Here is a 21,143-nt window from a genome sequence, read left to right as displayed (position 1 = left end):
AATGCTTAAATGTGACCAGCTCACTGGGCCGGTCATACGCAAGAAGCGTTCAAAAGGCCGGCTTGGAATGAGGCGTGGACACCTCGAGGGGAGTATTGAGTTCGGCGATAATGGATTTGACCAGTCAGTGTCGGGAAGTTACAGTTTGTAAGTGCAGTGCCTCGAGCCATAAGCGTCTTGTACTCAGTTCGCGATGGTATTTACATGCAGTCAACGCTTCTGAGATTCCAGAGTGATGACGATGATGGTCACTTATTTTACTTTTTAGGCAGTTGTCGGAAGTGAAGAGATGCGCTCACGTGACCGTAGGGACTCAGGGCGAGATAACAGGATTACAAAAGGACTTGATTCCGACGTTGACCGGAACGAACCCGCCTTGGTTATATTCTGGATCTGTGCTGTACAAATGTCTAGTTTCCTTTGTTCTCATATCTCGGCGGTGCCCAAGAAGGATGGCGGTCTAATAACCGCTAAGGACTTCTGAACGAGGCTGATGTGGGATGCGAAGGTCTGGGCGACCAAACATGCTTTTGAGGCCGCTGCCACGATGATAGAGGCTGCTCGCCTGATCAGCATGAATACGTGTTCGTCTCGTGCTTTTCATTCCAATCCTTCATAAGGCTCTGCGATCTGGGTCTGTGGCTCCGGCCTATAGGATCTCGTCGCCCCCAGATTCCCTCTCAAGCGAGCGAATACCCTCCGGCTTCGTGAATCTGAAATACACTGCAGATCTATTTATTGACCGAAGACGTAAGATTGAATTCATCATTGGTGAGCGAGTCGTTGGCTTCTCTTTGTCTTCGCTGGCACATTGCCTGGTCATCGCATCAGTGTTCGTGAATTCTGAGTGCAGTGCATGAGAATGGGCCTTGATCCTGGGCCATATAAAAACTCAAGGAGGGGAAAGGTTTTCGTCAGCCTCATCTGACGTGATTTATACCATCTAGGTCTTACACAACCCTGGCTCATTTATTTGTATCCTTTCCCTATTGTTCCAAACATATCACAACAAGAGGACAATGTAAGCCCAGTGTTCCCAAACACGACTTCGGCTTATTATCCAGTGACTGATGTTTCTCATGAGTAGAAGCGGCATTCGCTGGGCGTACTTTAATCCTTTCTTGCTTCCGCTCATACGTCAACAGTTTAAGACTGGGGCCTTCCTCTTGTCATTCTTCATCCCTCCTCTTCACCGGCTTGAATCGACGATTCTTCGTTCTTACCTCTTGTCGATTCTGGGCCACAAGATACACGCCTCGAGGATAACAAAACCCGCTCACTAATCGTGAAGAACCACACAATTAGAACATGAAGAACACGATCTCTAAACCTCGACCATCCCCTATATCCTCCGGACGCACCTCCCCTGCATTCTCCACGCAAATGCGCCCAGACTCTCCTCGGAGTATGAAGTCATCTGGATCGAGTGCCTCACAAACATCGCGCGTTGTGGTGGGACAGTCTAATGGTCCAAGTCAATGTCCTCCCGCGCGTAGCTCGTTGTTCCCGCCATCAAGCGATACATGTGCACCACAACGTCCACCAAGGCCCGAGGAATTAGCAGCAGCCACCCGACCGCAGGTATATCAGCCCCCTCCTACCCCATCCAAATCATCACCAGCCCGTTCGAGTTCGTCTTTTACTTCACCTCCCAAGCCTCCAGTTCTGCGCAGGTTGTCTACCGCGACAACTTTACAAAGACACCTATCTATTGCTAATTCCACATCAGTTCTTCCATTCTCAACCAAACGCCGTCCAAGTATTCCTGTTGAGGATTTTCCCACCTCACCTGACGAGGACGACTGGGAAGATTTTTCTTTCGAAGAGGATCTCGGACCGATTTCTCCTGTTCGCAACGTAATTCGACGGAAGTCTTCAGTACCCTTTCTCCCAGACTTACCAGAGGAGCAGGTAAGTACATTATATGCACTCGCATGGCGTAGTTCAATCTGACGTACTCGCGTCTCGTCTAGGTCTAAGCCGATCACAAGCGTCGAGGCGGACCCGAAGATCCCGCAATAATTTGAATTCACGTGGACCAGCGACACCGATCGACCATAACCGACCCCTATCCGTCTACTCCGCTTACTCCTTCTACACCCCCTCTCAGATTGACGACGACGACGAAGACTTTGGGCACGTAATCAGATCGCCAGACCCCGCATCTTCATTCATGAATATCAACGCCGACTCATTGTCTGACCAGGAGGATTGGAACGAGTTTGGCGAGGTCCCCGCTGGAGCAAACCTGGAACCTCGCGGCTCTGTTAGCTCGATCGCTACAATTCGTCCTCCGGCTGACCAACGAAACCCAAGTCGATTGGGCGGCCTCAAGGATAAGTTGCGCTGTCAATGGCTGGGTCATCGGTCTGGACAAGGACAGGAGATGAGCTCGGACGAAAGCCTACATAATCGTTCTGGTTCCGATGTTTCCCTCTCACCATCTGCCGGGGCCGCCTCAAACCGCCCTGCATATAGTCGCGCACGGACCACCCCTAACCGCCCAGTTGTATTCAACAAACCTGGATTTAAGTCCCTCAGCAAATCCAGTCAGACCCCAAGTGATTTCCGCCCCGGACATGGGTACCAATCTTCTACAGACTCGAGTTCTTATGCTCCATCCTTTTCTTCGTTCGAAAATAACATCCGCATTGGTGGGAAGTCTGGGAGCTCTTCCTGTGGCGATGACTGGACGAGCGAGGAGGGTCATGACTATACGGCAAAGCCACTTCCTGCTTCTCGGCATCGTCTATTATTTCACCTGCACCCCCTGTGCATTCGCGCAATAACTCTGATAACTACGCACACCTTCGTCCCAATTCGGTCAGTTTTGTCGAACCCATTCGAAAGCCAGCCATTCGTATAAAGAACGGCGTTCCTCATCACTCGTGCGATCCTGAAGAAGTCCCTTACCCATTGTCTTATTCTTCAAACATGCTGGAGGCTGATCGCTGGAATCATGCACTTTTGTTTGGCGATGAACGCAATCCAGCCAATGCGGGAGGGCTGTTGCGTGGCTCGACGGTTTCCTTCTCGCAGTTTTATGGCGTTGGAGTGGGAAGAAAGAGGTACTTAAAGGAAAGGAACTTAGGGGTGGGAAAGTGCTTGACTTGGGGTGTGGAGAGGGGTTGTGGGTTCTTGCGGCTGCCAAAGAGTGGAAGGTGAGTGGTTAATAGCAAGCGGCTGTCTCGGTACTGATAGCGACTTTTCTAGCATACTTGCTTTGTTGGATTCGATTTGCTACCCATCCAGATGGACCTCAAGGATAAGCTTGATGGGACCAAAAATGCACAGGATATTATGGACAGAATCGAGTGGGTCCAGGGCGACTTGTAAGCTACTACTTTATCTTGCATTTGACTTTGAGACTGATTTATATGGGTAGCTTGAACGAGAAACTTCCATTTGCAGATAACTCATTTGATCTTGTTCGTCTCGCAAACACTACACTTGCACTCCCCACCGACGCAAACACACAACTACCGTCTACGTGGCTTGTTCGGCGAAATCTTCCGTGTTCTCAAGGTCAATGGAGAGTTTGAAATGATTGATGAGAAGCACACAGTCCCATCCGCATCCCAGGCATCCCCTTCATGCCCCGACAATGCGGCATTTGATCCTTACGCTGGGACACAAATGCGTCAACTCGAACAAGCATTTGCAAGGATGCTTCAGCACCACGAGCTATCTGCATACGATACCATTCCTAACCTTCTTCGGCAACATTTTTCTACTTCTTCGGAAAAGGCCACCTTCCGCCTCGCCGTTGCACCTGAACAGAGCGCTGTTGATAATCCCCGCCGTCGTGATGATATGGGGAAGGTTGCGAGCCGAGTCGATCTGGACCGTGACCTCGGCATAGTCGAGAACCAAATGCAGGCACCCGCACATGGCCGCGGTCAGAGTTTTAGCGGCAGCCTCCAAGGTCGCAATCGCAAGATGCTTCAATTGCTGGGAAAAGAATACGCTGAATCCCACAAGCCTTCCGTCCCTCAAGGGCTTATTGTGCTCCCCCACAAGATACTCCCCATGTCTCCAGCCGCCGTATATGCGCATGCAACCCATTCGACAAACATTATTCTCAATGCGAAGGAACAGCTCTTCAGTTATATTGAAGATTGTGCACGAGGAAAGGCTGTTGCAGATCGGAGAGAATTTGATGATCTTCTCTGGGACTACGAGGCTAGCCGCTTCAGCCGCGTTGGATTGCGTGATCCCCTCCAGTCTTTCAAAGATTGGGAAACGGGCATCTCCGATGCCAATGAAGGATTGTGGTCAGGCGAGCAGCGTAGCCCTAGATTCGCCAGTTCCCCTCCACCCGATGGCGCTCGTGTCAGTTCCATGGGCCCTCTTCCATCCTGGCGCTACGAATCGGAATCAGATGTCGTGACAGTGCGCGAAATTCGTGTCTGCTTGGCCCGCAAACTCAGCTCAGATCCGCCCTCCGCTGCATCTAACTAAAGACATTTTCAACTATCACTAAATATTATTGTTTCGTTACTGTTATTTTGATTTTGACTATGACCTTTGACGACACATGACTTCTTAATATTTCTCCGTCTGTTTGTATGCATTTCGGTTTGTCTATGGTTCTTCGATATGTCTCCTTTGTCTGCGACTGTTTCCATCATTCACGATTCATTTTACCATTTCCATTTTTTGCAACAGCATATTTCTGTAACAGCATATTTCTCGTATGGCAACACTGTGTTCTTAGATAGTCTGGTTGCGCCCATAATTAACTTTATTACAGTTTTTAGTCCAATTGTCGCTAAATGTGCTCTTCGCATCGTTCGTCTCGCTCGCTCTGCCTGGTCTTTCGCTCTCCCCGAAATCCAATCTACAGAAATCCGTAAAACGCTAGATCCTTCTAGCAGATTCGACTAAAGCATTTACAACAACATTCACCGTTCCAACGCCAATCTGTAAAACTTTGGTGCTATTTGGAACCCGTTCGCTGCTCTCATACTGAATCAAAAAACATACAAATTGGTGAGCAATCGGTGGTTGAGGTTCACTTCCCGATGGCTGAAATATCGGGCTATATTCCGACAATTGGACAATACGATGAAGAGGCACGCAATGACATTCTACATCGAACTACATAGGAGTAGAGTCCAGTTACAAATCTCGTTTAGGTCTCATCGTGGAACATAACCCGCACTTGGAGGGTTTGCTGCGAGAAGCGGGAACTTGACTATATGGCGCAGGCATGTGCGCTACCTCCTCGGCCAGTCCCACGAGTAATGCTCCCATCAAAACGTCCTCCGCATTGATTTCGTTGAGCGTATCTGCCAGTGGGCCATCGAGCTCGTCCCAGCTTGGTAAAACTTCGTCCAATAATGTATGATTCTTTGCCCCCATCGATTCCTCTTCAATTCGATAGGTTGAGCCAAGGTTGCTTCCAGGAGGACCGGGATCCATGTCCGTACTTATATCGGTGATTTCAAACTCATCCAATGCGTCCGCTTCTTCCAGCTCGGCCAACTCTTGTTCGAATTTTTCAAGTTCAAGTTCCAAATCAACACCTTGTGCCAGCACGTCAAGACCATCTTCTCCGTCGATAAGTAACTCGTCACTGTCAAGGGATAGCCGGGATGAGCCATGTCGTTGAAGGGTTTGCTGGGTGTGCGGATTGACGATGGCATGCCGACTGTTGCCCAAATCTCGCGTTTGTGCATCGATAAGAGCTTGTACACCGGTATCAAATAATTCAAGCCCTTCAAGAGCTACGCGCGTAGCGATGTTGTTACGGATCTTTTCGCGAGGACTAGTCATATCGTGGAGGGGAGGTGTGTCGTACGACAGTTTTCGCCTGCTTTTGTACAGTTCCATACACATAACGTCATGGGGCTAAACAAGGCCCCTGAGTGTATGGTTGACATGTAGACCCTCCATTACCCAGCTCAGATGCAATCGGTTGGGTCCTCACCTGTCCGATATCACTCGTTTGCTAGCTTCAGACTAGTTTTCTGCGGTTCGGAGGTCCGGAATTGAGTACACCTATTTACATTCTTCACAAACGAGTTGAACACTCCGTTGACATTGGTCAGTTGGCATCTACCTTGTAATACGGAGGATACATATCTGATATTTATGTTCCCAAAAACAGTAAAGCGTCAGCTGACCAATTGTCTAGAAGGCTTGGCGAGTTTGGGAGACGTAGCATGTTACTCGCGAATCCCGAGCACAAAAACACATTGTCAGAGAAGGATACATTCTATGATCATGATCAGTCGTGTATGAGTCGTACTCTAGGGCCAAAATATAGTTGGTGCCTGTATCAGCCCAAGAGGAAGGAACTGGAGCTTCGCTCGCCCTGCATGCATAAGGGACGTGGATAATTGTAATTCGCCATACCTCGACCAAAGCACGTGCGATCCATTTTTTGTTACACACGTGCGATCTAGGCACCAATAATAATGCCGCCTAGACCACCAGTAGCCTCTGCCAACCTCCATCTTGTCCAATGTCTTCTTCACACACGCCATCTCGGCGTTCGAATACTCGAGATGTGCTACTTCGTACATTTGACCTAGGATTTACGGCGTTCGGTGGACCCCCAGCTCACTTTCAGATCTTACACAAACGATTTGTGGAGGGCAGCGGGAGACCCTCATTGATCAGCGAACAGACGGTGAGAACTTCTGCGTTATACACTATAAGCGTCAGATACTAACTATATATTTAGTACCAAGAACTATTCTCGATTTCTCAGGCGCTCCCTGGTCCAGCCAGTACCAAAATGACTTTTTGTATCGCTTTTCTTCGTGCTGGATTCCTAACTGCTCTTGGAGTATTTCTCATATGGAGTCTCCCCGGTGCGGTCGGCATGTACGCTCTCTCGCTTGGAATCGAAAAGGTCGACGAAGTTCTCCCTAGCCCAGTGTATGCCCTTTTATCAGGCCTTAACGCATCCACGGTTGGAATCATTGCGCTCTCTGCTGTTCAGCTGGCCCGGAAGGCCATCACTGACCCTTTGACCCGGCTATTAGTCCTGTTAAGTGCATGTGCTGGATTATGCTATAATGCGCTGTGGTACTTCCCTACATTAATTGCTATCGGAGGGTGTGCAACTCTTGTCTGGGACCATTTCCTCCGTGGGCGAGTCGGGCGTCTAGTGGCTAAAATGAGGCGCCCAAGCGGAGGTCAGCCAGCAGTAGTGGACGAAGAAGCTGAGGGAATCCCTATGGATGCCCTTCCAACGCAAAGCGCCGCGTCCGTCAAGTCGAGCGGGTCCGGAGGGGTTGGGGCTGCTGCTATCCCGGAAACTGACCGGAATGATGATTCCGTTTCTTCGTCGACTACTAATTCCTCCGAGCATAAAGTTCCCCTCAAACTCGGTCTTCTCATCATCGTTGGCTTTTTTGGTGCGTTAGTTTCAGTTGTATTACGTAGTCATTTACAGCGTTTCTGATTCGGGCCCAGCAATATTCACGACGCTTATGGTCCTGCGAGGCACACTTCGTGCGCCTCCTCTCCCTCTTGAACTATTCATAAGCATGTTCCTCGCTGGTACAATCATATTCGGAGGTGGCCCGTTGTAATTCCTCTCCTCCGCGAGTATGTGGTTGAGCCAGGGTGGGTTTCTCCGCGCGATTTTCTGATCGGCCTAGCCATCATCCAAGCATTTCCCGGACCGAATTTTAATTTTGCTGTTTATCTTGGCGCACTCGCCCTCCGTTCGACCAATATCCCAACAATAGTTGGTGCTCTACTCGGGTTTCTGGGAATATTCTTTCCCGGAATCACGCTCTCTCTAGGCTTCCAATCTATCTGGAGGGTGATGCGTTCCAACCGTTTTGTGACTTCGTTGCTAAGAGGAATCAATGCTGCGGCTGTGGGGCTCGTCTTCACTGCCGTACATCGACTTTGGGAGATTGGATATGTGAAACCCGATGCGGCGCGGGGTGTATCGCTTGGGAGTGAGCCGTGGTGGGTTGTGGTGGCCGCATCAGTATATGTTGGAGTGGATTCCTTTGAGATCCCAACACCCTTGGGAATCATGGGCGGAGGTCTCATGGGGCTGGCGTGGTATGGTGCAGTGGGCAGAGGATGAAATTTACAGATTCACTAAGAGAAACAAGGGATCGTGGCTGAGTTGACATGATTGGTTGAAACTCAAGCACCACTAGTCATGCGAAGCTTTACCTGATCCTTATCTCTCCTAATGTACAAGTTTATTGCAGCAATCTCTTTCCAGTTTGCCTGAACGTCTTTTTGTTTATGGGTTGACGACCACTTCTTTAATGCCCCAATGCAGATACCAGAATGATATTTGTTTCACTCACTTCATACAATCAGCCTGGATCTCGCAAGAAATATTAATCAACAGGGTTTGTGCTGATAATAAAGATAATCACTTTTCACTTGAAGACCTCGAGGATAGATCAACCGCGAGTCAGCGTGAGATCAAACCTATGACCAGATAGAGGTTTTAACTCCGAAGGTGGAGCTATATTCCGGATCCGACGAAATGACTAGGCTTTGATCTGGCAACGCATATATACCCATGTTCCATCTGCAGTTCCTCTCCAACAAAGCACAATGTTACCTCTTGACGTTACAGAAATCGCCCAACTAAACATATGGGAGCCTTGGTTCAAGAGTGCCCCTACGAATCAGACCGTGCACCGTGTTAACCTTGCCAAGGCCTGGAACATCAGTCAAGGCAGTCGAATCTTGGAGATTGGATGCGGACAAGGTGATTGTACGGTTGTTTTGGCCTCAGCTGTTGGCGATAGTGGGCATGTGACGGGCGTCGACCCTGCACCGCTAGACTATGGTCAGTCCAAGAGATCGAGCCTATTTTCTTTCCGGGATTTGGGACTGACGGCTTGTCTAGGTGCTCCCGCTACGCTAGGACAAGCCCAATCACACCTATTGAAATCAAAAATTGGACACCGGATGTCATTCGTTCAAGCTGACCCAATCGAGTTTCTCAAGCTGGGAGAGAATCACGATACGTTCGACACGGCTGTGCTAGCGCATTGCACATACTACATGTCTTCACCCACCGTCCTTCTCAACACTTTCCGCGCACTGTTCAAAGTCCCGAGCATTAAACGAGTCTGCGTTGCCGAGTACGCATTGAGCGCATCGAACATAGACGGATATCCTCATGTGTTAGCCGTTTTAGCTCAGGCGATGATTGAAGTTCATAAGGATGCCGAAAAATCAGAGTCGAATGTTCGGACGGTTTTGGGCCCTGAAGGAATTAGCAAGTTGGGAAAGGAGGCAGGATGGTTAGTGTCGAGAGAGGGTATGATTGTTCCTGAGAAAGAACAAGAGGATGGGCGATGGGAAGTAGGCGCGGTTTTGGAATACACTGAGGTGGAGATTGATAGGTTGATTCTGGACGAGCGAGAGAGAGCCGTGATTAATGGTATGAAGGGATCCATCTCGAGGTCGGTTGAAGAACTTGGTGGAGTTAAAAACGTTCGGACTATGGATGTCTGGTGGACCGTATTAAATAGACCGGAATAGCGGATATGATTGTGATATCCACACATAGCTCTCAATAAACTTTTCGGGAACTTTCACGCTGGGGGTTTCAACTTGGAGCGCGCTGGCGCATTTTTACAATGCCAAAAGGATATAGGCATACAGCAAGAACCGCATAGTCACAGATAAAGCAGGATAACATAACTAGCGCACGTTTAGTACACGTATCCAAGGAGCTTGCCTCCGACGTGCTTTCGGCGAGCCTCATCGTGATCGAGGATACCAGCTGAGGTGGTCTGTAAACCAAGATTGATACGCGCATATAGTGAGCAGATACTTGAAACATACCAAGATGATGATACCGAAACCACGGGCGGGGAGCAACAAGTTGACCCAAGACTCAATCTGGTTGACCTGAACGTTGAAGCGAGGAGAGATGACACCAGTCTTGTTCAAGCGGCCGTTGAGTTGAACGACGATCTTGCCGGAGCGGTGATCATCGATCTGCTCGAATTCGCCAATGTAGCCTTGTGGTTAAATACGTTAGTGATGTTTCACTACCAGGTTGACCCCAGGAAAAAGGGAGGAAAAACAGAGATAAATGTACTGCCATAAACGGATACTCGATGACACCGGCAGTCGACGAGGGACTTTGTTAAGACGACAGGTTATTGTTTCGAAGCGTTAAAACAAGAGGCGAGTGGAGGCACGTGCCCACCCCAAGTAGTTATCACTCCGAGGCTCAATGATGAAGGAAATATAAATGAAGAAAAATCAAGAAAAAGTCCAGAGATTGAGACTCACCGTGACGTTGCATGACACTCAAGAACTTCACAATGACCTTGGAGCTCGGGCGGATAAGGACCTGACGCTTTCCACGGCGCTCGGCATTGACAATGTTGTTGAGGCAGTCGTTCTAATAATACGTCCAATGATTAACAAAGTAGTCACAGTACGAGATATTAAATTACTCACCAAGACAGAGACGCGAACCATTTTGAGTTAAATCGAAGGGAAGTGGGATGCCGGAGGTCTAGGAAACAAAGAGAGAGCGTAAGTCAAGAGCTCAGAATGAGTGTCGCGCTATGGAGAGCACGATTCAAACGAGCTATCTGTTTTGTTCACCTTGCGGAGCCTTGGTGTCGTCGACGGAAATGTTACTTCGATCACTTGCCATACCCTATCATCAAATCGACATTTGCTTCCGGGTGGCTTGATTGGTCCTGTACACTACTATACGGATCCCAATTTGCTTCCGAACCAATCCGATCTGGTGATTGTCCCGTGCTCGCCGTCGTCTATAACGTCAAGACCTCCCCACACACTCTAACAAAATGGTAAAAAATCAAAAATATCCTATATTTAAGCTGCTTCTGACTTGAATCTGCTGTTTTAATAGGGTCGCGTTCGCACCAAGACCGTCAAGAGGGCTTCTCGTGTCCTCATCGAGAAATAGTGAGTAAGATGAATAAACGAGGCTCAAAGAAATGGCTGAATTTGGAGAACAAATAGCTACCCCAGACTCACTCTTGATTTCCACACCAACAAGCGCATTATCGATGAGGTGGTATGTGCATTCGGTATTTATGCCGAACAAAGCCAGTAATAACTGTCCGCCAGGCTGTTGTCCCCTCTAAGCGCTTGCGCAACAAGATCTCCGGCTTCACCACCCACTTGATGAAGCGTATCCAACGTGGTCCCGTTCGTGGTATTTCATTCAAGCTCCAAGAAGAGGAGCGTGAGCGCAAGGACAACTACGTTCCCGAGGTCTCCGCTCTTGACGCGAGCAACGGTATTGAGGTTGACCCTGAGACCAAGGTCAGTAATTTGCTAATAATAGTTTCGACATGATAATGAACAACCTTCAAACTTTTTAGGATCTCCTCCGTCACCTTAACTTCGACTCTATCCCTGTCAACGTCTCCGCTCCCATCACTGGATACGTCCCACCTCCTCCCCGTGGTGGAGACCGCCGTGGACGTGCCGTCCCTGGCTCTGGCCGATGAACGCCATATTGGTTTCTGTTCACCGTGCGTTTCGTGGTCTCGTTTGTCAATTACTGTGTATTTGTCGCTGGGGAGAGCCAAGAGGTCAAACCCTACCATGCAATATGATTGTATCAACACGGTACCCATATGCTAAAATGTCAATGATCTATGCTTTCTTTGTTGAAATATGGGAGTTAATACTGGGTGGTGCATTTGATGCTGGCTGAGGAACACGTGAATGTATTGCTATCGCGTTAGGCAGGGGTTGAGAGTATATGCGTGGGAACCCAAGGTTGTTTTGTATTTTATTTCGTGAAGGTCTCAAGCTTTTCGGACCCATGCGCTCGGATGTGCAGGTAAGCATCAGGATTTGAAGTAACCAAGTGGTTTTTAGACTATTTATATATAGCGCATAGTAAAGTTACTCAGACTGATAGTGGGTTTCGCGGTGCTCTGAGCGTCCAAACAATCGTGTTCGCTTTGAGCTCTCTGTGGTAATAAAAATCGCTCCCATGAGCTGGGTATGTGTCAGCAAGTTCAAATCTTTGGATCCTTCATGCGACTCCGGATCGCAAGAGGCACGGCTACTCAACAACTCCGCATTTACATACAAGTTAATATGCCGAATAATATAACCAAACTAATATTTGATGCTGTTGAACAATATAGTGAAACGTGAAAATCACACAAGGCTGAGGAGATAACACACATACATGTACACTTTTGCTAACATGAATGAGAGACGAAATGTCCCATATAGCACTTTTCAATTGAAGCTCCACACATCAAGCCCCCATAGCATTAGTTGCTCTACTCAATCGATTCGTTGGTGAACCGCACTGCATTCGGTCATCGTTTATAATTAGCCATGCTTTCCTTAAATCCGACGTCAACTAGTGTGGCGTACGGGCAGCGCCCGTACAAAATCGGAGTAGCTCTATCATAGCTCCAAATAAAATAGTATGGGAGAGACTGGCTGCGTCTGAACGTCTGTTCGCCCACATAGAACGCCTGAGTATCGGTGGGTCGTTTTCACCGTTGTTCAGTAGTTTCTAGCGCCCCTCTGCTTTAAGCTGTCTAGCTGTTTGGTTACAGACGAGTCTAGCATACCGCTGGACTTGGGCCCCAGGGAGGCCAGAAGTGTTAAACTTGATCAATAAATTCACGTCATCTCCATCATTCGCGAAAATAAAATTCAAGTCCTCTCCAATGGAACGGGATATTGGGACCACAATGGACTCACAAGGTAGCTACACAGACGTGCGTATTAGATTGGGCAACATAACAACAACCTCCAATTCACACAACACAATACAGGATAATACTAATCACGCCTCGAAGCAGGAGGCTGAGACTGAAAATGGCCCCGAGTCTCTCAAAGGTCAAAACGGTTCACGACATGAGTCTGAAAGATTTGATAACCCAGGTGAGTCAGACGTTAACGTCACTCCTTTCGCCGCTTTGAAAATTGTTGATCGTAAATTTGTTCTGTACGTTCTGAAAAAATGAGACCAAAAAGCTCCTCAAGCGCACTACATGCTAGGAGAGTCTCACCACGATCAGTTCCATCGCCAGCGGGGACTTAAAAATCTGGAAAATGCAATCGCATACATGTCCCGAGCGGTTGCCTTCACTTCTGATTATGACCCGGGATTTCCACACATGCTCGAAAGATTAGGAGCATACCACAGCGATCAATTCCGAGAGCTGGGCGAATTGATAGATATCGAAAAGACCATTGAATACTTGTCCCGTGCAGTTGCATTGACGGACGCTAGCGACTTAGACTTGCCAGGACTACTTAATAATCTAGTCAGATCTCACTGTAACCGATATGCACGTCAAGGTGGCATTGGCGACATCGAAAGGTTAATCGAACACTGCTCCCGTCTGGTCGCATTAGCTGCTCATGATGATCCTGAGTTGCCGATGCGACTTGCTGGTTTAGGAGGACTTCATGAAGAAAGATACAGGCGCTTAGGACAGCTGGACGACATTGACAAAGCAATCGAATACGAATCTCGCGCGGTGATATTGGTGCCTGATGATCACCCGCTCTTACCACAACTACTCAGCACCCTAGCAGTATCCCATCGTGAACGGTTTAGTTGCCGAGGATACATAAAAGACCTTGATAATGCTACAGAATATGCGGCTCGCTCGGTTGAATTGACTTCCAGTGATCACCCGGCCTTGCCAGAGCGATTCGCCGACCTAGGGATATGCTATGGTATTAGATTCCGGGCTCGGGGCAACTTGGACGACAACGACAGAGCAATCGAACACTTAAACCATGCGCTTTCACTGGCTCCTGATGATTACCCGAATTTATCTGGCCTATTCATCAATTTGGGCGTAGTTTATGGCACACGTTTCAATCGTCTAGGCGAACTCAACGATCTGGACAAAGCAGTCGAATTCGGGGCTTGTGCGGTCTCACTAACTCCAGATGGACACCCGCGCTTGCCGGAGCGACTCGTCAACCTAGGCGTGTCTTACGGTGATCGATTCAAGCGTCTGGCCGAATCAAGTGACATTGATAAAGCCATAAAACTCAAGTCTCGTGCCATTGCATTGACTCCGGACGGTGATCCACACTTGCCATACCGGCTTAGTGTTCTCGGAGCATCTTATCACGATCGATTCAGTCACCAGGGAAGCCAGGAAGACCTCGACAACGCAATCGGGAATAAAGCTCGCACAGTCGAATTGACTCCTGACGGGCACTCGGAGTTATCGGGACGACTTGCCGCACTGGGAGCATCTTATGGGCAGCGATTCAAGCTTCTGAGGAATCTCAATGACATCGAAAAATCGATCGAGTGCCTATCTCGTGCAGTTATACTGACCCCGGAGGACGACCCACACCTTCTGGACCGACACCTAAACCTAGTCATAGCCTACAACATTCGATACCGGAGTGTTGGCCGTGTAGTCGATCTCGAAAAGGCAATTGAGTATATATCTCATGCACTTGCCCTCGCTCCCGAAGACCATCCAATTTTCCCTGTTGTGCATCATCTTTTAGCGGTGCTCTGTGTATCGGAGTACCGAGTTACGGATAACTCTTTGCGCTTGCAAGATGCGCTGTGTTCATATCGGAAGGCTTCTCAATCACAGGCTGGATCACCGCGTTGCAGGTTTGGCATCGCACTCGAATGGGCAAACGACGCTTGTATCTATAGCTCGCTTAACGTGATCGAGGCATACCAAACTGCGATCGACATATTGCCACAGTACATCTGGCTCGGGACCACTACTGATCAACGTTATAGAGACATGGAGGGGACCAAGAGCTTGCCTGCAAAGGCAGCCTCTGCTGCAATTGCCACTTCGAACTATGGGCTGGCACTTGAGTGGCTGGAGCATGCGCGATGTGTGGTGTGGAATCAAAGTCTGATGCTCCGATCACCGCTTGATGAGCTTCGTTCTTCTAATCAAACATTAGCGGATCGTCTGCAAGAAGTCGCAAGTCAGCTAGACACTGTCAGCTCCGAACATGGGGCCCCTCAAAAAACTGCTTCAGACTCATCCGCTCTTAAGCAAGCCAGTATGCATCATCTACTAGCTCATGAGTACAATGACCTATTGGACCAAATACGTCGGCTCCATGGGTTTGAAGACTTCCTTCAGCCAATGAAGATAAACAAGCTTGTTCATGCTGCCCGAAATGGCCCCATCGCTGTAATCAACATCCACAAAGCCAGATGCGATGTACTTATTGCTCAGCCCGGGAAAGAACAGATCGATTTTGTCCCACTTCCTATGTTTTCATACGAGAAAGCTTGTTACGCACGGGAAGAGATACATAAATCACTTGCTCATCAGGGATTGAGACAGCGCGATATCAAGCTACGACCTAGGCCGAGACAGGAGCAAGATTCAAAGGATAACTTTGGGGCTGTATTGAAACTTCTCTGGTACAGTGTTGTTAAACCCATCCTGGACTTTCTTGGACATACTGTACGTGTCATATTGGTGATAGTTCCTTAGTACTAACGTAATCTCAGAATATCGTACCACCAGGTGACCTACCGCATATAACCTGGTGCTCAACGGGCATAGTGTCGTTCCTCCCACTTCATGCAGCTGGGGATTACGATCAACCGAACTCAAGAGTATATAAGTATACAATTTCATCTTACACTCCAACCCTCGCCGCTCTTATCTCATGCTCTCCTACATCCCTTGCACCAGGGTCCCAAATACTTGGGGTAGGGCAGGGGGCTGCGCCAATACATGGGTTGGATGAATTACCTGGCACAGCCAAGGAACTTGCATATATAAAGGAGCATACCAAAAGGATAGGCTACGTTGGATTCTCAGAATCTGCAGGCGATGAAGCAACTATCAAAGGTGTGCTAGATGCGATGGACAAACACGACTGGGTTCACCTCGCTTGCCACGCTTACCAAAGTGCTGAAGATCCAAGCGAGAGTGGATTTCTCCTCCATGATGGCATACTGAACCTGGCCTCCATCAATCTCCGATCATTCAAGAACAAAGGACTGGCATTCCTCTCCGCATGTCAGACTGCGACTGGTGATGCGAGGCTGCCAGATGAGGCAATTCATCTTGCATCAGGGATGCTTATGGCTGGATATACTAGTGTCATTGGGACCATGTGGTCCGTGAAAGACATAGACGCACCATTGGTAGCAGAGAAAGTATACGCCAATCTGCTGAAAGAGGGGAAGCTTGGAAACGGAGAAGCAGGCAAAGCACTTCATAGCTCTGTCGCCCAATTGCGAGACCAGATTGGAGAGGTGGAATTTGGACGCTGGGTGCCCCACATTCATATAGGCTCATAATTGTATGCGAAAGGCTTCTGTGCATCGCTCTGTTAACATGTTTTTTATCCTTGACTCCGCATTTACATGCTTCATAACGTTGTATGGATAATGTGCTCCCGATGCATGAATATGCTGTCTGAATTATCCGACTAGAATAAAACTTGCCTTTAGCTAGTTGTTAAGAGACGGGGGCTCAACCTGGCGCTCGAACGTGGTAATAAATAAAGAGACATGATATAACCTATTAAAGTGAAAGTGATCTGAAAGCCCTAATTGCGATTCTTATTGGCAAGATTGTAGTTCTACGTGGTTAGAAAAGGGGAGATCTACAGAAACTGGATGAACTCGGTTAAATACGAATCGGTATGGAAGTCCAAATATAATGAACCTTACCCAGTATTTCGGAGCGACTATTACAGACAATTAATTGGATGCGCTTCCTTGCACTCGTACTAGCTCAAACCAAAAGCAATCGCACCCAGTCGACCATTGAATTCCGGGGTTTGAACATTTAAGCCTCTTCTCCAAGCTCATGTAACAAGATATCTATTGAAAGTCCTTGGGTGATATGAACAGGTACATGCGATGGCTTTTTTTGTACTATGGGATCAAGGCCATTCAATAAACTATCTATGAACATAAAGGAAACTGCCTATGGTGCACAGGTCTGGCTACGGTCACAACCTTTGATAAAACGGAGACTCTCCTACTTGGAGTGTTAATAAAGATACGAACGGATACAGGCTACAATAATTTGCAAACACTAGTTGCCTGGCAACGAACACCAAACAAGCTTAAGATAAATGCAGGGGTCGCAGTTCTAGATCTTGTTAACCGTCAATATCTCCAATCCGATCACTCCGGATCGCATTGGGTCCCATTTGTCCTCCACACTGTCCTTGTTGTTGGCGTTTGCGCTGAATGTCTGGTCCCAGTTCATAACGTTAAGTGGAACATTTGGATTCAGGTTGAACTCGATGGACGGAAGTGCAAATCGTAAGCTCGGTATAGGCGTTCGGCAAACAGGGCAGAGCGGTTGGCCTGCAGATTGACGCGCCGTTGCAGCGCCGTGTAGACATGGACCACAAAGGATGTGTCCACACCTGCGGTGTAAGGAAAGGGGTGTTGAGCAAGTTCATCACAAAGGTGGTATTCGAAGTGGACACCCAGGTCAGGGTCAAAGATGTGTCAATGACACCCAAAATAGGAAATATGGTCAATACGATGTGAATGAATGATTTTTTTATATGAAGCCATATTTATGAGCATATTATCAAACAAAGCAATCCGAAAGGATCAATTATGGGCACGATGAATCGAATCACAAACCACCACTCACAGAGTAACTACCGCGTTTCGAGGCGGGCAATAACAAATTGGGCACATATATTCGGATAGCAATGGCCCTCGTTCCTCAAGATCGTCCACATCCAGTAATGTTACTTTATGCTTCCTAAGAGAGCTATCAATGCCCGTATCTTCGGATGTGTTCTCGGAATCAGATAGAAACGTGGACACTGGGTCATAGTCGATATAGTCTGGGTGCATTTGTGCGAACATGTCGATAGGTACCATGTTACTTGGATGTGATGAGATGGGAGCACCCGTAATCTTACTTATATACTTGGATGCTTGGCTTCCGAATGATAAGGGAGCTGTTCGTGAAGTATGTCGAGGCACAACGGAACTCGAATAAACGGAGCGACTTCCGGACCTAGTAGCTAGCCTTTGAGCTCTGGGGCTTGTACGTCTGCCCGGTAGTTGGGGGGACAACCTAGGTCTAGAGGTTCGTGAGGTCAAAGGCGCAGGAAGAAGGTCACCCTCCATTCGTGTCAAGTCAACGACCGCAGCGTAATCATGAGTATCGCGTATAGCAGAAGGCATCACGTCAAAGTTAGATGAGCACTGCCACATTGATCCCATCTCTAGATTATATCATGCATGTTACTGGCTATGTCCGAAGCTTAAGCTCAAGCCACTGTTGCAACGGAAAACTTACTCTCGGTTAGCAATATGCATCCACATCATACCAGTTCATGATACCGAGTGTTTCTAGTTGTTTTTTCTGTGAGCTAACAAAGCGTGGGTGTCCGCTGAAACTGGGTCTGATGTACCAATCAATACATAAAGAATGGCGGTGCTGGCCACCTTGCACATGGTTGATATTTAACATTGTGCACAATAAAGTGGACGCCTTGGTGAGCTTTCATATGAGGACAGATTGCACTACGCTGTCAACTGAGAACTAATAACCCGCTCGCAGTATCCTTGAATTATGGACGAAACTCTTCATATATATTAATAGTCTCCCACCATACATATAATTGCTGTCCTCGGTGGTCATTCAGGACCGACTGTCTTATCATTTCATGATTGTGTAACTTATTGCGTTTCCAATGGAGCTAATCCATACATAAGTCTTAGCCGGCAAATACAGATGACCTTGAGAGTGTGGTGATTTCGACGAGTTACAAAACCTAGAAAGGTGAGAAATTAAAAAGTTAAATATTAAAAGGATCCGCCAGTGGACTCGATTCGGTCACCTGGATCGATAGGACTCAATTATGTTGCCCACAAAATGCTAACTAGATCTAGTACCGTATCAAGTGCAGGGAATGATAGCTATTTCAGAAAAGCCTTTTCAATAGAGCTCTCCGAACAATAGACTAACCTGTTCACCCCTACCCATGTTAGATCCTTATACAATTTCTCAATCAACTATAGCTCGCCTTATTGCGTTTGTGACTTCGTGGCTCTTAGATCAAGTACATCCATCCTCAAGAACCTCCACCATGCATTCATCTACTCAATCTCTTATGACAATGAGCAAACTGTTATCCTGGCTCTCTAGATTGTTGGTGTATTAGTCTCAACTGTCGCCTTCACCTCAGCTCATATTTGACTTATTTTGTGAAAGCTACCTTAATCAGGATAAGTATTCAAAGAACAAATATCTCTGTAGATCTTTGGTGGGCGTGGGCGCCCAAATATTATGAGGGCCATGTGGCACTCCAAGGAGATTCTGAGCCTTTTCGGTTTCAGCAGAGCACGAATTCTTCTTTTTCAGTTAAAGGAATTCTTGCATTGATCTCTGTAACGCCACCTTGGCCTCTTCTGCTATGCAAACTTATAACAGACGACCAAGTTTTAAGCACCACAATCCTGACTCAAAATGCACAATGAATAACTCTTATGATGTAGTATATATATAACCATTAATATAATAATCCGTGAGAATTTTCATAACTGTGAAAGGTACTCAGGATCCACATGGAGGTGAGCGGGTAGAGCTGAATGAATTCCTGTGGCCGAAGAACCAGTCTCGGACAGTCACACTACCCGACCCACGAACCAAGGGGCCAGAGTCAATTGTTCTAAACTGAAGTCACACAGGCTTGTACATACAGTAGCTAGAAACATCAGATAACTTTAATCATTGTGAGTCTGAATTCGCGACACATTTTAATCACATGACTTTGCGGTTGACGCGTCTGGAAACGGAATTCCAGACACTCCACTAAGAAAGCTAAATCGAGCAACCTAAGCGAGTAACAAAGCGTGAGAGCACCTTATCCTCGCCTCATTAGTCATTAGTCATTTATACACCCGAGCGTCTATGCAGGGTTGAGGTACATACCCCAACGACGCTTCCCCATCTCTCGTCAAGCACACACGAGACCAAGTTTCCCACGTCCTAGGCACAAGAAGAATGTCGAACCAGGCACAATCGTGTAGTTAAATTGGGTATGTATGTATGTCATGGACTAAAACCCAACATGCTCGACACCTGCCTCTATCGAAACTCGCCGAGATGGCCGCGACTACGATCCGAGCGGTGCATACATGACGCAGACCATGAGATCAGCTCCCTGCGGATTGTTGCGCATCTCCGAATTGGGAAGTCGCCTATTTATTGTGCGATTCAGGGTTGGTGGTTATTAGCTCTCGGCGGAGGTTGTCCATGGTGACCGATACAGTCTAGAACACGTAGGTAATGATATGAAGCGTTGCATGTTGAGTTTCTTTGAAGTTTGAACTCGGTTGGCCGGTGCTTGAGGATAATTATGATGGGTCGGAAATCGGGACCAACGACAACTGAATAACAGAGGGATCAAAATCAGGGTCCTCTTCATAATAAGCACCCTAATACGCGCTTGTAATCTGGACCCGATGAACGCCTGACGCTCCATCAGCAACTTCAATAGCAAGAGCCAAGGGCATCCTTCAATAAGAGGCGCTTAATGCGATTCGCGCTACACGCTCAGAACCAGATCGTCCGACTCGGAAGCACCCATGCCTCATGTGGCGCGAGTCCGTAGCCCAAAGAGTCGACCGCGCTCAGTTACATTGATCAACACCGTGTCGATCCCTCGCACACCCTTCGAAAGCTTCGCGAGCTTCTCTTGCACAGCATAGGCGTCGTGTCCCTTGAATGGGTATCAACGATATGAATTATATAGGAATCCAAGCGGGAGAAGCGCAAATAGGATGGGAAATAATGCTGCGTGTATGCACTCGGCATGGGTCTCTCGTGACGTCGGCATCACTGCGCGTGCATGCATGGGGAATGCTTAATTTTAGCCTAGCTTGGGCGCCGTATTAACGGATCACTGCGGATCCTACGGCAGTGAGCGTTCATGATAGACATGCTCGGTGACTAGAGACCGGCTTGTACAGTTTCCCAACATGTATGCGTGATGAATTGCTCGTCGCGCCTGTACCTTTCACTAACGTACTCAGTAGCATCAGACCTTTCCCCCGGCGAAGCAGGACAATGGAATTGCTCTTCCTAAATTTGCTCAACAGACGCTCAAGAAGTCCCAATCGACAAAATTGACCATGCACGAACGCGTCTGTCAACGGTTTGTGCTAGTGCGGTGCCGAAGCCGGAAGAACTCAATGTGTTTAGAGATTTTAG

At 47.9% G+C, this 21,143-nt stretch overlaps 7 protein-coding genes across 7 annotated transcripts; 4 read left to right on the top strand and 3 right to left on the bottom strand.

Annotated features, from left to right (window-relative positions):
- Positions 1–1,308: 1,308 nt before the first annotated feature.
- Positions 1,309–4,461, top strand: RhiXN_10866 (methyltransferase domain protein; the record flags this gene model as incomplete). Its single annotated transcript, XM_043330681.1, has 7 exons — positions 1,309–1,911; positions 2,111–2,772; positions 2,829–3,054; positions 3,084–3,161; positions 3,214–3,332; positions 3,386–3,525; positions 3,566–4,461. The coding sequence occupies 7 exons, from the start codon at positions 1,309–1,311 to the stop codon at positions 4,459–4,461; spliced, it is 2,724 nt and encodes a 907-aa protein (XP_043186026.1).
- Positions 4,462–5,121: 660 nt separating this feature from the next.
- RhiXN_10865 (uncharacterized protein) lies at positions 5,122–5,778 on the bottom strand (the record flags this gene model as incomplete). The annotated part of the gene is made up of 1 exon (XM_043330680.1): positions 5,122–5,778. The coding sequence occupies one exon, from the start codon at positions 5,776–5,778 to the stop codon at positions 5,122–5,124; it is 657 nt and encodes a 218-aa protein (XP_043186025.1).
- A 691-nt stretch (positions 5,779–6,469) lies between these two features.
- On the top strand, positions 6,470–9,486 carry RhiXN_10864 (chromate ion transporter; the record flags this gene model as incomplete). The annotated part of the gene is made up of 7 exons (XM_043330679.1): positions 6,470–6,637; positions 6,692–7,370; positions 7,429–7,515; positions 7,617–8,034; positions 8,305–8,336; positions 8,570–8,785; positions 8,846–9,486. The coding sequence occupies 7 exons, from the start codon at positions 6,470–6,472 to the stop codon at positions 9,484–9,486; spliced, it is 2,241 nt and encodes a 746-aa protein (XP_043186024.1).
- Positions 9,487–9,659: 173 nt separating this feature from the next.
- Positions 9,660–10,440, bottom strand: RhiXN_10863 (ribosomal protein S8; the record flags this gene model as incomplete). The annotated part of the gene is made up of 4 exons (XM_043330678.1): positions 9,660–9,740; positions 9,793–9,971; positions 10,249–10,360; positions 10,420–10,440. The coding sequence occupies 4 exons, from the start codon at positions 10,438–10,440 to the stop codon at positions 9,660–9,662; spliced, it is 393 nt and encodes a 130-aa protein (XP_043186023.1).
- Positions 10,441–10,778: 338 nt separating this feature from the next.
- Positions 10,779–11,450, top strand: RhiXN_10862 (ribosomal S17; the record flags this gene model as incomplete). The annotated part of the gene is made up of 5 exons (XM_043330677.1): positions 10,779–10,781; positions 10,844–10,899; positions 10,957–11,011; positions 11,065–11,262; positions 11,322–11,450. The coding sequence occupies 5 exons, from the start codon at positions 10,779–10,781 to the stop codon at positions 11,448–11,450; spliced, it is 441 nt and encodes a 146-aa protein (XP_043186022.1).
- Positions 11,451–12,665: 1,215 nt separating this feature from the next.
- On the top strand, positions 12,666–16,243 carry RhiXN_10861 (CHAT domain protein; the record flags this gene model as incomplete). Its single annotated transcript, XM_043330676.1, has 4 exons — positions 12,666–12,692; positions 12,750–12,858; positions 12,943–15,395; positions 15,443–16,243. The coding sequence occupies 4 exons, from the start codon at positions 12,666–12,668 to the stop codon at positions 16,241–16,243; spliced, it is 3,390 nt and encodes a 1,129-aa protein (XP_043186021.1).
- An 802-nt stretch (positions 16,244–17,045) lies between these two features.
- Positions 17,046–17,773, bottom strand: RhiXN_10860 (Zinc finger, C3HC4 type (RING finger) protein; the record flags this gene model as incomplete). Its single annotated transcript, XM_043330675.1, has 2 exons — positions 17,046–17,328; positions 17,565–17,773. The coding sequence occupies 2 exons, from the start codon at positions 17,771–17,773 to the stop codon at positions 17,046–17,048; spliced, it is 492 nt and encodes a 163-aa protein (XP_043186020.1).
- Between the last annotated feature and the right edge of the window lie 3,370 nt (positions 17,774–21,143).

The sequence above is a fragment of the Rhizoctonia solani genome, chromosome 14 (assembly GCF_016906535.1).
Source record: "Rhizoctonia solani chromosome 14, complete sequence".
NCBI lineage: Eukaryota > Fungi > Basidiomycota > Agaricomycetes > Cantharellales > Ceratobasidiaceae > Rhizoctonia > Rhizoctonia solani.
This window is presented reverse-complemented; position numbering and strand designations above follow the sequence as displayed.